Source organism: Suncus etruscus, chromosome 13 (assembly GCF_024139225.1).
Source record: "Suncus etruscus isolate mSunEtr1 chromosome 13, mSunEtr1.pri.cur, whole genome shotgun sequence".
In the NCBI taxonomy this organism is placed as follows: Eukaryota; Metazoa; Chordata; class Mammalia; order Eulipotyphla; family Soricidae; genus Suncus; species Suncus etruscus.
Genome location: NC_064860.1, coordinates 17,854,100 through 17,868,216, shown reverse-complemented (window position 1 = coordinate 17,868,216; position 14,117 = coordinate 17,854,100). Strand labels below are relative to the sequence as shown.

Genomic DNA, 14,117 nt, shown 5'->3' with positions numbered 1-14,117 from the left:
GTGTCAGCAGTGCTTATTTATTCTATCTGAAATAAAATTAATTTGGTGGCATTTCAGTACCTCAGAAAGTCAGTTAGACTTCAGCCTTGGATCAGCTTTCTCCTACATTTGATGGCAAGCTACTTATGCCAGATTTCTCTCAGTTTCAGGGTTACATCCCACCTGTTCTGGTGAGTTTAGTTGCAGCTAATTTGTTAAGGAAATGCAAAATGCTTGGCATTTACTGCTTGTGATAATAGCTTTTTGTTTTGTTTTGTTTTTTTTTGAGGCCACACCTGTTGATGCTCAGGCTATGCACTCAGAAATCGCCTCTGGCTTGGAGGACCATATGGGATGCCGGGGGATTGAACCTCGGTCCATCCTAGGCTAGCGCTCGCAAGGCAGATTCCTTATCTCTATAGGTCCCTCTCCGGCCCCGCCATAATAGCTCTTATCCAACTCTGTAAGTTGCTGGTTGCAATACACTTCTGAAGTCTCTCTGTACAGTTTTCCACTTTGATCACTGTCTTGCATTTTAGTGGTTCACCCAGTGAGCCTTCAACTCCCGAATCTTACCGTTTAGTGCTCGCATCTGAAGCTATGTCTTTGAAGAAGTGTTTTATGAATGTGAAGATTTGCACATGCTTACTGAGTGGTGACCGAATGATTTTATTTCTGCTGCATGGTCTTCAAAGAACAGCTGTTGCTTAGTTAAAAGCGTAATTTTATTCGACTGACACATGAGCTTCATAGTTCACAAACATGGATGTGTCTTCCTTGTTTGTATTCATCTGCCGATATTGGTCCATATGTTAACGTGTTTCTAGATTTAAATTTGTTGTTTTATTTTTAGAAGTCAATAAAAACAAAATCCTTGGGAGGCAATCTCATTAAGTTCTTAACGTGTTTTTTGTTTGTTTGTTTGTTTTGTTTTGTGGAGGAGGTGGATAAACTCACACTTGTGACTTTTCCCCCCTAATTTTGATTACAACACCATGATTTACCAAGTTGTTTATAGTACAGTCATTTTAGGCATTAAGTGTTCAAACACCTATCACACCACTATTGTGACCTTCTCTCCTCCGGTCCTCCAGTGTTCTCAATCTCCTACCCACCATACTTGCCTGCCTCCATGCAGACAACCAAAAAAAAAATTTTGGGGGGGGGTCACACCCAGCAGAGCTCAGGGGTTACTCCTAGTTCTATGCTCAGAAATTGCTCCTGGCAGGCTCGGTGGGGATCATATGGGATGCCGGGATTCGAACCACTGTCTTACCTCCATGCCATCTCTCTGGCCCCAACCAAATTTACTTAATTTTGTTAGTTACAACACAGAGGATACTAGAATTATCAAGCTTAAATCAACACAGATCAATTTGAAATGATTGTCTCTAGTGTTACTGAAGTCAGCGTCTAAGGATTTACTGGGCTGTGGTTGGTGCTAGTCTTCTCTGTTACTGTCTAGGCTCCTTGAGCTTGGATAGATTTCTATGGAACTTTCCCATCAATTTGTGACTTCTGCAAAACACACTGATGCCCACAAAGGTTTCCTTCCTAGTGAATATCTCTTAAAATTTCTGATTTGGAGAGCAGCCTTTTGTTCTACCTTAATCTCACCCCACTGCTATCACACCCCTCCCCACACTTTTGTTTTTGCAATGCCTGTGGGTCACACATGTTTCTGACAGGGGTACTGTGAAGCTCACAGTCTCTGGGCTGAGCACTGTATCTGAGGCTCGCACATCTTGGGCAGAGTTGCCAAGGAGCCCACCCTTGTGTTCACATGAGAGGTCACACTTATTTCCTATGGGATGCAGTCTTCTTTTCAGTTGGGTGGTTCGCTCCTTTTTGTGTCACACATCCACCCCTGGCTGTGATATGGCTGGAAACAGCTTTAGGGGTTCAAAGAATAGAGGTGGATGGTCCATGCTAGGCACATGTGGGGACCCTGAGGTCTTGAATTCATGACCACACACTTATAAGAAAGGCACCATAATTCAATGTGCTCTTTCTCTGGGTCCCACAATCAGTTTTCAATATTGACATCTTTTTATATTGTCTTTATAATGGTTGCACTTAGAAAAATAGGGACCATATCCTTTGATGCACTGGTTGTGCAGTGCCACTCCTGGTGATTCGTGGCCTGGTGCTGTGTGCCTAATGATTTGGTACTTGGGTCCAGCACTGTGTGCTACTTGTTCTCCAGGACCCAAAGTTGTGCTGCTTACCGTTGCAGGAATGAACTTAAGGCCTTGCCACATGCCAGGCGTATGCTCTGTCATGCTAGTTGTATCCCCACTCAACAGTCACACAGGCAGATTGTTTTAATCTCATTAACTTTGTTTGTTTGTTTTGTTTTTGGGTCACACCCGGCATCCCTCAGGGGTTACTCCTGGCTCTGTGCTCAGAAATCCCTCCTGGCAGGCTTGGGGGACCATATGGAATGCCGGGATTCAAACCACCATCTGCCCTAGATCTGTGTGCAAGACAAACACGCCTTCCACTGTGCTATCTGGCCCTTAATCTCATTAACTTCTAATGTGGGTATTAACAATGGTGTCATCAGAAAAGCCTCTCAAGCAGTTGATGCTTTTGTCCCTTCTCACCAGGCTTACAGATAGACCACTGTGGAAGAGTTAAGCACCTCCAGAAATAGCAATGAACCAACAGTGTGTGCCACAGAAGACTAGAAGGCACTAGGCAAAGTGTTTAAGAACCATGTAAGACAGTGGGCAGAAATCATCCATGTGGGGAACAGCTGGTGCAGGAACTGAGGGACAGCTTATTAAGCAGGGCGGGTATCATGGAGGGGGTGAGCTGAAGGGATAGGCTTTGGAGGCTTGATAGACAGCAAGTTCTATGCAGAGGCAAGCACATGACCGTGCACAGAGCCAAAAAGATCCATGTCTAGATTTCTAGAGGCTCAACTTTACTTTTACATGAGGTTTATTTTGATTCACTTTTTTGGGAGGGGGATGGTTTGGGCCACCTGGTGGTGCCGGGGTCCCATGTGTGGTGCTTGGAACTGAACCAGAGTCGACTGTGTGCAAGACAAGCTCCTTAACCCTTCTACTATCTCTCTGGTCCCTTGAGTCACTCACTTCCCATCTCCCCACCCCAACCCTCCTTTTTTTCCTACAGGCCTGGTGGCTCCATCCATAGTTTTTGTGCAGCCAGTCTGGTGGATCAATTAGAGGACCTGAGGGTGCAGTATTGCTTGAGTTTTGTGGTGCCTGGAATTACTCCGGCTGCCCCATTGGTCCTCAGGGGTTCTCGAGAACTATATCTGGTTGTGCTTAGGTCCCTTTTAGGTCTTACTTAGCAATCTTGGGGACCATGTTGTAGAGGTAATAGAACCCATAGTTTTGTCTCCTTGCCCCTTCATTCACGTCTGAGCACTGTGTTGTACCCAACCAGCAGTGCCGGACTCCTTATGTGAACCCAATGAGTGTGTGTAGTGCTGCACTTTGTAGTCTGCATTGTGGCTTCTGAAATGGGCCTTCTCCGCAGCCCGAGTGTTGGGTCTTTGTGTGTGTGCCATGATTGTACATGTGTTGATTGTACATGATTGTACATGTGTTGCAGAGAAGCAATCTGCCATTCCCATTGCTCTGCATGAGCTGACATTCAGGTAAATAGTATCCAAACCCCAGCCAATTTGGCTATACATTAGAGAAAAACTAAATGAGGTCTGGGCTGCTGGGTAATAGGATGAATAAATTACATACTGGTATAGAAGGAAGAAACAAAAAAATGTGGTTTAGAGGCTGTAATTTTTTTTTATTTTGGGAACTTGTGAAAATTGGGGAAGAAGTCGTGGGAACTAGAGTTTTCTCTGTTTTAGTTGGTCAAAATTCCCCTAAAAATGAACCTGGGTAAAAAATGGATCCAACTTTCTTGAGCAGCGATCTGGCCTGACCTGTCTTGTCTTTCAGCCTCTTCCCTTAAACCAGTTTTATAGGCTGGTTGGATTTTTGGCCATGTCCCTGGCCTTGGGGCGTTGGGCTGATGGCTGAGCTGTGGACACTGCTTTTGGTGGTTCTTACCTTCGCTGCCTTGCTCTCAACTGTGTGGTGTACTGTGCGTCTTGCAGTGTGCAGCTCATCCATTCGCTCTTTGAGGTTCTAGTTAACCTGATTAGTATCAGGCCATTTCACACCAGGTGATAGGGGGACCATGAGAGGAAGAAATTGCTCTGATTTATTTTTGTCATAATTTTTATTTTATGACTTACCAAATCTTTCATAATTCAGTCATTTCAGGCATTAAATATTCAAGCACTAATTCGACTCCCCGTGAGACTTTCCCTTTACCAGTTTCCCCAATCTTCCATCCACCACTGTAGCTTGCCTCCATGTTTTGTTTTGTTTGTTTTTTGTTTTTGGGCCACACCCGGTGGCACTCAGGGGTTACTCCTGGCTATGTGCTCAGAAATCACTCCTGGTAGGCATGGGGGTAGGGGTGGGGTGGGGTGGGGGGGACCATATGGGATGCCAGGATTAGAACCACCATTGGTCCTGGGTTGGCCGCTTGCAAGGCAAATGCCCTACCTTTGTGCTATCTCTTTGGCCCCATGCAAACCAACTTTACTTCATGTTGTTTGTCACAGCGTAGAGGCACGTGGAATTACCAAAACTTAGGTCAACAGAGAACAGTTTGAAATAATTATTCTTTCTATGGTGTCACTAAAGTCCATGATAAAGGATTTACTAGACTGTGGTTGGAGCAATTTGAATCTTCTAAGTAACTTTATATTCACTCAGATGGGTAGATTTTGGTGCAACTTTCCCATCCTGTAATATTACTGAGATGATACTATTGTAAAATATTGAGGTATCTGCATATGCAGATTTGTAGATCTGAAGCACATTTGTTGCTTGGAAGTTTCTTGCATAAAGAACCACATCGCCCACCCCACACCCCACTCCTTTCTATGTACGACAGCCAGAATTGAACTCTGGGGAAATATTGCTCAGGTTTTTGAAGCACTCAAGTTCTTGGCTTCCCAGTGACAGTGGAAAATTTTTGTCTTTCAGAAACCCAAGTGGCTTGGGTTTGAATAATGAGTCTCATTTCTTTCTTTATTTCTTTTTGTTCGTTTGTTTGTTTTTGGGTCACACCCGGCAGCGCTCCAGGGTTACTCCTGGCTCTGCACTCAGAAATCACCCCTGGCAGGCACGACCATATGGAATGCCAGGATTCAAACCACCGACCTTCTGCATGAAAGGCAAATGCCTTACCTCCATCTATCACTTTGGCCTCACATTTCTTTTATTTTTTTTAATTTTGGGGGGGCATACCTGGTGACGCTCAGGGGTTACTCCTAACTATGCTCTCAGAAATCGCTCCTGGCTTACGGGACCATATGGGACAACGGGGCTCAAACTGCGGTTGGTTTGTCCTGAGTCAACTGCATGCAAGGCAAATGCCCTACTGCTGTGCCATTGCTTCGGAGTCTCATTTCTTTGACCTGCAAATTTGTTGTGTCTGTTCTGTCAAAATGTTTGGACATTTCACTCTTGGGAACTCAACTTTTGGGAGGGGCTTTCTTTCTCTTAGGAACAGGACTCTGCTTTCATTTTTATTTCATTACAGTGAAGATTTGATTTATTATAATGCTGATAACAAAGATTGGTATTTTACCCAAGGAAATTATTATTATTATTATTATTATTATTATTATTATTATTATTATTATTTTGGCTTTTGGGTCGCACCCGGCAGCGCTCAAGAGTTACTCCTGGGCTGGGTGGTGGCGCTGGAGGTAAGGTGCCTGCCTTGCCTGCGCTAGCCTAGGACGGACCGCGGTTCGATCCCCCGGCGTCCCATATGGTCCCCCAAGAAGCCAGGAGCAACTTCTGAGCGCATAGCCAGGAGTAACCCCTGAGCGTCACAGGGTGTGGCCCAAAAACCAAAAAAAAAAAAAAAAAAGAGTTACTCCTGGCTCTATGCTCAGAAATCGCTCCTGGCAGGCTTGGGGACCATATGGGATGCTGGGATTCGAACCACCGACCTTCTGCATGCAAGACACCTTGCCTCCATGCTATCTCTCTGGCCCCAGGAAATTAGTTTTTGAATTATTTGAAAAGTTAATATCCCTGATATTTAAAAATGTTAAGTATTAAGTACTTTGAAAGAGGGGACTGATTTCAAGAGTTGCTTACTCTTTTAATATTTAAATGTTTAAACATGTTAAATGTTAAAAAAATCGAAATTGTTTAAAGCATAGAGTACTTAAGTATTCAAAACTAACATTTTTTGTGTGTGCATATAAAATTTTCAACCATTTGGGTTTTCATTTAAACTAATATGCCAGTAGAGACATCACCCTCAATTCTTTTTTGTTTTTTGTTTTTGTTTTTGGTTTTTGGGCCACACCCGGCGGTGCTCAGGAGTTACTCCTGGCTGTCTGCTCAGAAATAGCTCCTGGCAGGCACGGGGGACCATATGGGACACCAGGATTCGAACCAACCACCTTTGGTCCTGGATCGGCTGCTTACAAGGCAAACGCCGCTGTGCTCTCTCTCCGGGCCCTCCCTCAATTCTTACTAGTTGTCCAAAGGTCATAGATGTAGCTTAGATGTGTGGGTTTTTTGTTTGTTTGTTTGTTTTTTCTTTTTGGCGTAAGAAAATTCTGCCTTATGTCCAGCTCTTTTTTTCAAGTACAAAGATTACTATTTTGGACTTTAGCTTTAAGGACAATTCAGTAGATGGGGGCTGAAGCAATAGTATAGTAGGTAGGGCACTTCTCTTCCCGGGCCTGGAGAGATAGCACAGCGGCATTTGCCTTGCAAGCAGCCGATCCAGGACCAAAGGTGGTTGGTTCGAATCCCGGTGTCCCATATGGTCCCCCGTGCCTGCCAGGAGCTATTTCTGAGCAGACAGCCAGGAGTAACCCCTGAGCACTGCCGGGTGTGGACCCCCCCCCAAAAAAAAAAAAAAAAAAGGTAGGGCACTTTTCTTCCATGCAGCTGACCTGGGTTCACTCCCCAGCACCTATCTGTTGCCCGAGTCCTCCTAGCTGGAGATAATTTTAGTTATTTCCAATTTTTTTTTAAACTTTTACTTTTTGTTGTTGTTTTTGGTTTTTGGACCACACCCAGTGATGCTCAGGGGGACTCTTGGTTCTACACTCAGAAAACTTTCCTGGCAGGCTGGGGTCGGGAGACCACCTGGATGCTGAGGATCTAACCTGGTCCAACCGCATGCAGAGCATGCGATTGATCGGCCTCTTGTTATTCTCAAACTTTAGAAAGGAATTTTGGTCCTGATGGTGCTCAAGGAATCCTGTGTGGGCACTGGGGTACAACTGGGATCAGCTGTGTGTAGAGCAAGCGCCTTAATCCCCATCTGTATTCTCTTTGTTCCCACCAGTGTAAAAGATGGTGAACTTCCTGGGTTCTTAGGTCTAAACGCGTTGTTATTCCTGCTTTAGTGATGGTTAGACTGAAGGTGTGGAGGAAAATCATGAGTCTGAGCTGAACCCATAAATGAGCAGAGAAGGTGGATTTGGTTCTTCAGGGCCTATGGCCTCTTCTCCTGTCAGAGCTGGAGAGGGCTGTCACATTGCTGCTCGTTTCTCTTAATTATGTGAGTGAAATCATGATACTATTTAAAGAGGTCCTTAGTTACAAATCTGAAAGCATTTTTCATCTTTAAAAGACATCATGGGATCTTCCTGTACACACAAAATCCAGTCCTGGGAATGTGGGAATGACTGGGCTTGGTGGTTAACACTTCATGGGACCGACTGCATGCTCCTGAGTTTGTGCTCACCCTGTGCCTCTTTCTGACTTGAAGGTCCTAAATGCCCAGCGGGCCGGGTACAGAGCGGCCATAGTTCATAATGTCGACTCCGATGACCTCATTAGCATGGGATCCAACGACAGTAAGTACAGGTATCACTTTTCTTCTCTCCTGTTTGACAGAGTACTCAAAACGGACACTTAACACACTTCTCCTCTTGCTTAGTATTTGCAAAATCTCTTCCCTGCTGCAGTATTTTCCAGCCCCTCCTCCCCCACCCCCTTTGGGGCAGCTTCATTTGCAGTAGAAGAAGTGGACTTGATGGCACTTACGTGTTTCTTTTTAGAACATAGGTTTGCTTGGGGACAGGAGTATCTTGGGATCAAACAATGAAGGAAAATCAGAACTTTAAATGGAGACATGTGGAATTAAGATGGGGTAGAATAAGTGTGTGTGTGTGTGTGTGTGTGTGTGTGTGTGTGTGTGTGTGTGTGTGTGTGTGCGTGTGCTCGAGCGCGAGTGCGCATGGATATGATTTACTTGGCAATTCATAGCATTAAATTTTAGGATAAATGGACCCACTAAATTAGTGTCTTCAACCTTCTTTTTTTTTTTTGTTTTTTTTTGGGGCCACACCCATTTGGTGCTCAGGGGTTACTCCTGGCTAAGGCCTCAGAAATTGCACCTGGCTTGGGGGGACCATATGGGTCGCCAGGGGATCAAACCACAGTCCTTCCATGGCTAGAGCTTGCAAGGCAGACACCTTATCTCTAGCGCCACCTCGCCGGCCCCATCTTCAACCTTTTTATACAGATATTTCCTGCCACACACACTGCTTGGTCACAGCAAGGCAGTGATAACCAGTGTTTTTTTTTTTTTAACCTTTCTACACCCATGGACCAGTGCTGTTCTATGGACTGGTGGTGGGTATAGATGCATCACTACACAAAGTCACTGCTGTGTTTCTTTGAGTTTCAAAGCCATGTTTGCTTTGTGACAGTAATAGTTCATTAGCCCTTTACTCTGTATTCACCTGCTGTAGTTCATACAGACTGGGGATGTCTCCCAACTATTGGTCTTAGCTGTAGAGAGAATTTTAATGAGAAGTCAATTTTAGTGAATTAACTGCCCTCATCAGATAATGACTCAGGCTACATGCATTCTCTTAAGTGCCAATACTCTACGGCACTAGGATAATTTTATTTATTTATTTATTTATTTTTTGTTTGGGGGCCACATGAGATGGTGTTTGGGTGTACTCCCCCATCTCAGTGCTTAGAAGACTGTGCAATGCTAGGCCTTGAACCCAGGACCTCACGTAAGTAAGGCAAGTGCTTTAATACTGTGCCAGCTCCCCGACAGAGCACTAAGACTTTCACAATACTTTTCTTTTTTTTTTTTTTTTTGTTTTGGTTTTTGGGCCACACCCGTTTGACGCTCAGGGGTTACTCCTGGCTATGTGCTCAGAAATCCCCCCTGACTTAGGGGGACCATATGGGACGCCGGGGGATCGAACCTCGGTCCTTCCTTGGCTAGCGCTTGCAAGGCAGACACCTTACCTCTAGCGCCACCTCGCCGGCCCCTCACAATACTTTTCTAGGGGCTAAGAGGATACATCCCTAGTGTGTGGGGTACCATCTATGATACCAGCTACATCGAAGTAGATAACCTATGCTGAACACAACCCCAGCATCAGTGTTTTTGATTAAGTTTTCGTTTGTTTGTTTTAGTAAATCATCTCCATACTCCTTGTACCTAAGGTCCATTGAGAGATACATTTAAGCAAGAGTTTGGAACAGACAAAGCTAGGGACAGAGCTATTACATGGGAAGCTTTTGCAGTTACCCATTTCTACTTGTAGTAACACATTCTCAATGAGAGTTATTTTGGATTTATGGCCAGGAGAAATAAGACTTGCCTTTTTGTTTTGTCTGAATAGAATATATATTCAGAAATAATCTGCCCTGTGCTGCAGATCAAACCTGGGCTTCACACCTACCTACCTGGCAAGTGTTCACCATCACCATGCCACATCCATGGCCAGCTCTTTCCCTTTATACCCATACTGTGATCTGAGACAGTCACAGGAAATTAAGAAAAGAAATTAATAATACAGTTTTTAGTTAATTTCTTTTTTTTTTTTTTTGTTTTTTTTTTTTTTTTGGGCCACACCTGGCAGTGCTCAGGGATCACTCCTGGAAGGCTCAGGGACTGACCATATCGGATGTCAGAGACTGAACCTGGGTTGGCTGCATGCAAAGGAAAGGCCCTACGCACTGTATTATCTGGCCCCTGATTTCTTTATATTTTGTATTATTTTTATCTTTATGAGTAAATCATTATTGTTTAATATATTCTGTGCCCTTTAACGGGTTATACATTTTCTCAGAAAGTTGAACAAGCATTGTTTTGGTGCAAATTAGAAAGATAGTGAAAGGGATTTTACTCTCCAGGTAACAGTTATTGGTGAAACACTTTTCTTTGCCTTTAACAATGCTCTTTATAGTAATTCTTTTTCTTTGTTAATTTAATTTTTTTATGGGGGGGGCACACCCGTTTGATGCTCAGAGGTTACTCCTGCTAAGCGCTCAGAAATTGCCCCTGGCTTGGGGGGACCATATGGGACGCCAGGGGATTGAACCTCGGCCCTTCCTTGGCTAGCGCCACCTCACCGGCCCCAAATTCTTACTGCATATGATCCATTCTTGTTCAGTGACATTTGTGACTATACACTCCTAGAAAACAGAGCATGTATTATAGAAGTAAAAAAAGTCCTAACGTGAAATCCAGCAGTGCTTAGGGCTTATTCCTGGCCCTGTGCTGAGGGATCATTCCTGGCAGGGCTCATGGGACCATGTGTAGTGCCAGGACATCAAACCCTGGTCAGCCACATTTAAGGCAAACACCTTTCCAATGCTATCTTACTGATCCTCCCCTGGAATTTGCTGCATACTTTTAAGAAAGTTCTAAGTGGATTTGCTACATATTAAGCCCAGTTAACTCGAGGATTTTGTAACTCTTGAGTCCTTCTCAAGAGCTATATTTGAGGGCCCGGAGAGATAGCACAGCGGTGTTTGCCTTGCAAGCAGCCGATCCAGGACCAAAGGTGGTTGGTTCGAATCCCGGTGTCCCATATGGTCCCCCATGCCTGCCAGGAGCTATTTCTGAGCAGACAGCCAGGAGTAACCCCTGAGCACCGCTGGGTGTGGCCCAAACCCCCCCCCCCCCAAAAAAAAAGAAGAATTTTGGTTTTGGTCATGCTCATTAGTGCTTCAAGGAAGCTCCCTGCTTCTTTGGGGTAAAGAATCAAAGTGGAAGTATGCAAGGTGCATGCCAGCCCTGTGAGCAATCATCCACCTGCAAGCACAATTTTGTAACCTGAAACACCTGGCTGTCTTTGTAATGCTATAAGACCTGTTTGTGATGTCTGCTCTTCAGAAAAAAATCAAAATAGCAAAAGTAGCAAGTAACCCTATATTCACATATCCCTGCTTTTACTCTGAGTTAGTGTATTTCAAGCATTGCTCAGAATTTTGGTTCTTGATTGGGGTGTGTGTGTGTGTGTGTGTGTGTGTGTGTGTGTGTGTGTGTGTGTGTTTGTGCATGTAATATAGAGAGAGGGAGAGAGAATGAATGTGTGGAATGAATGATTATGGTTGTATTTGCATAAAGCATAGCAATTTGTGCAATAAGGGAAGGTGATCTACTCAGGGACATATGGATTCTGACCTCTTTATTAGAAGAAAACAATAGCACACCATTGGCTGCTGAGCTCAGAGCAGGGGGATGAGGAAATTAGGAACCTGACAGTCTTCATCTTAGTGTGGTGGTAGTTACATAATCTTATGTATTTGTTGAAACTTACCCAACTGTTTATCACTGCAGATAAAGCCTTTATCTTTGGGTGAGATAGATTTTGGTTGTGCTCTGTTTTCTTGCAGGACAGGCATTTTTTGCTTGTATGAACAATAAATATATATTATATATAAAGACAAATTGACTTTTCCCTTTTGGTCATTCACTTTTTGTTGTTGTATCGCCTTTATTTAATAACTCTGTGGTCAGCCTCCAGTGGTGAATCTCAAATGCCTTTGCTCCCTGGACTTATGGGATGTCATTCCTACCCAGAATTCCCACAAATTCAGAACTTGTTCTTGGAGGGAAAGGGATAGACATAGAATGATCACACTCATTTGTGGGATATTAAAAAAAATAGATAGTATGATAATAATAACCAAAGACAGCAGAGATGAGAGCCAGGGGTACTAATCCATGGTAGGAAGCTTACCGCAAATCACAGGGGAGTGCAGATAAGGCAGAGAAGGGACCAGGGACCACTACAACAACAATAGTTGGAAATGATGACTCTGGACAAGAACTGGGCGCTTGAATGGAGGTAAAGTGATATGCATGGTACCCTTCAGTAACAGTACTGCAAACCACAGTGCCTAACAGGAAGATGGGGGGAGGTAATAGAGGAGGACCAGAGAGTGTAGAATTAAATAATTAGCGATAGTGCTGGATGGCGATGGATGGAGGGATCTTTCTCTGCCATCCCAGGCCACGTGGCTCCGCAACTCCCATTCAGCTGGCCAGTCCCAGGTTTAGGTGAACGGTGGAATCAGACTCATCCAGAGACAGGCATCAGGAAGCATCAACTTTATTCATGCTCTATTCACCACATGTGTGTGGCCTATATCATGACCTTTCAAGCATTCAGCCATTCTTAGCTAGCCCTGCCTCTTAACTCCTTTCAGCCATCTTCCCTTTCACCTCCTTGCTGGCCAAAGACCAGAAGCGCGAGAGCCAGCCAAAAGCCCCAATCCCTTCTGGTCCATACCTTATCTACCTTTTCCAAGACCCCTCCCAGGAATGGGCGGGGTCTTGCAGGTAAGGTCAAGTTACCTAGGGAGAAAGAGTGGGGGATGAGGCTTCAATAGAGGAGGACCAGAGAGAAACTGGGGATATTAGTGGTGGGAGATGTGCACTGGTGAAGAGATGGGCATTAGGTGTCGTAGGACCGAAACTCAATCATGAACAACTTTGTCACTGTATCTCACAGTGCTCTAATGAAAATGCTTATTAATTTAAAAAACAAACCTTATCCTGTTTGGTCTTGCCTAAATTCTTTCTCCTTATGTAATAATAGCTACTTTCTCAGTAGTACTTGTTTGTTTTTGTTTTTGGGCCACACCTGGTGACACTCAGGGGTTAGTCCTGGCTATGTGCTCAGAAATCACTCCTGGCTTGGGGGACCATATGGGACACCAGGGGATCAAACCGTGGTCTGTCCAAGGATAGCTCAGGCAAGGCAGATGCCTTACCCCTTGCGCCTCTGCTTCGGCCCCTCTCAGTAGTACTTTAGAGACTTTTTCTAAAGCTTTGTGCATTTTCTTTTAGCTGCCTTAAATATTTCTTTTTCTTTTTTCTTTTTGGTATTTGGGCCATACCCGGTGGTGCTCAGGGGTTACTCCTGGCTGTCTGCTCAGAAATAGCTTCTGGCAGGCACGGGGACCATATGGGACACCGGGATTCGAACCAACCACCTTAGGTCCTGGATCGCAAGGCAAACGCTGCTGTGCTATCTCTCAGGCCCCCAGCCTTAAATATTTCTAAAAATCCTACTTTTCTCCCTTTGCAATGGATTTTCCTTCTCTGCTATGCTTGAAAAAATTTTACAATGGATTTTTTTTTCTAAAATCAGGCCTGTTCATTGAACTCAGCATTTAAAAAGTATTTTTAAAATTAATATTATTTTAGTAACATTAAGAGACTGGTTCTTTTTCTTTTTTTGAGTTTTGGGTCACACCTGGCAGCGCTCAGGCATTACTCCTGGCAGGCTCGGGGGACCATATGCCGGGATTCGAACCGCCGTCCTTTGCATGCAAGACAAATGCCTTACCTCCATGCTATCTCTCCAGTCCCTTGTTCTTTTTCTTCATGAGGGATGAGTAATTTTTACAAAGATTTCCCTCCCCCACCCCATGTTTGGTTTTGGTTTTGTATATGGATGTAGAGTCATATTTCCTTTTTTTTTTTTTTTTTTTTTTGGTTTTTCGGGCCACACCCATTAGATGCTCAGGGGTTACTCCTGGCTACGCCTCAGAAATTGCCCCTGGCTTGGGAGGACCATATGGGACGCCAGGGGATCGAACCGTGGTCCTTTCCTTGGCTAGCGCTTGTAAGGCATACACCTTTACCTCTAGCGCCACCTCGCTGGCCCCTCATATTTCTTAAGACCAGTCCAAAACACAGAACTTCACTCATAACTGCAGGCTTAGGAGGAAGTAGAAATTTACCTAGCTTACCTATTCCCTGTATAGGTGTATAGATGAGGGCTGAAAGGACTGGCTCATGATATGAAGCTTTACCACAAAGGTGATGAGTACAGT

The 14,117-nt window shown here is 44.4% G+C and overlaps 1 protein-coding gene across 2 annotated transcripts in view; it reads left to right on the top strand.

Annotated features, from left to right (window-relative positions):
- The window catches only part of RNF13 (ring finger protein 13), a 98,987-nt gene that overhangs the window by 68,764 nt on the left and 16,106 nt on the right, over positions 1–14,117 (top strand). The window contains exon 5 of one of the 2 annotated variants that reach the window (XM_049785347.1): positions 7,780–7,867. In XM_049785347.1, coding sequence (XP_049641304.1) covers positions 7,780–7,867 — 88 coding nt within the window. Of the gene's footprint in view, positions 1–7,779; positions 7,878–14,117 lie in introns of both variants that reach the window. The other variant, XM_049785348.1, reaches the window with a different exon arrangement.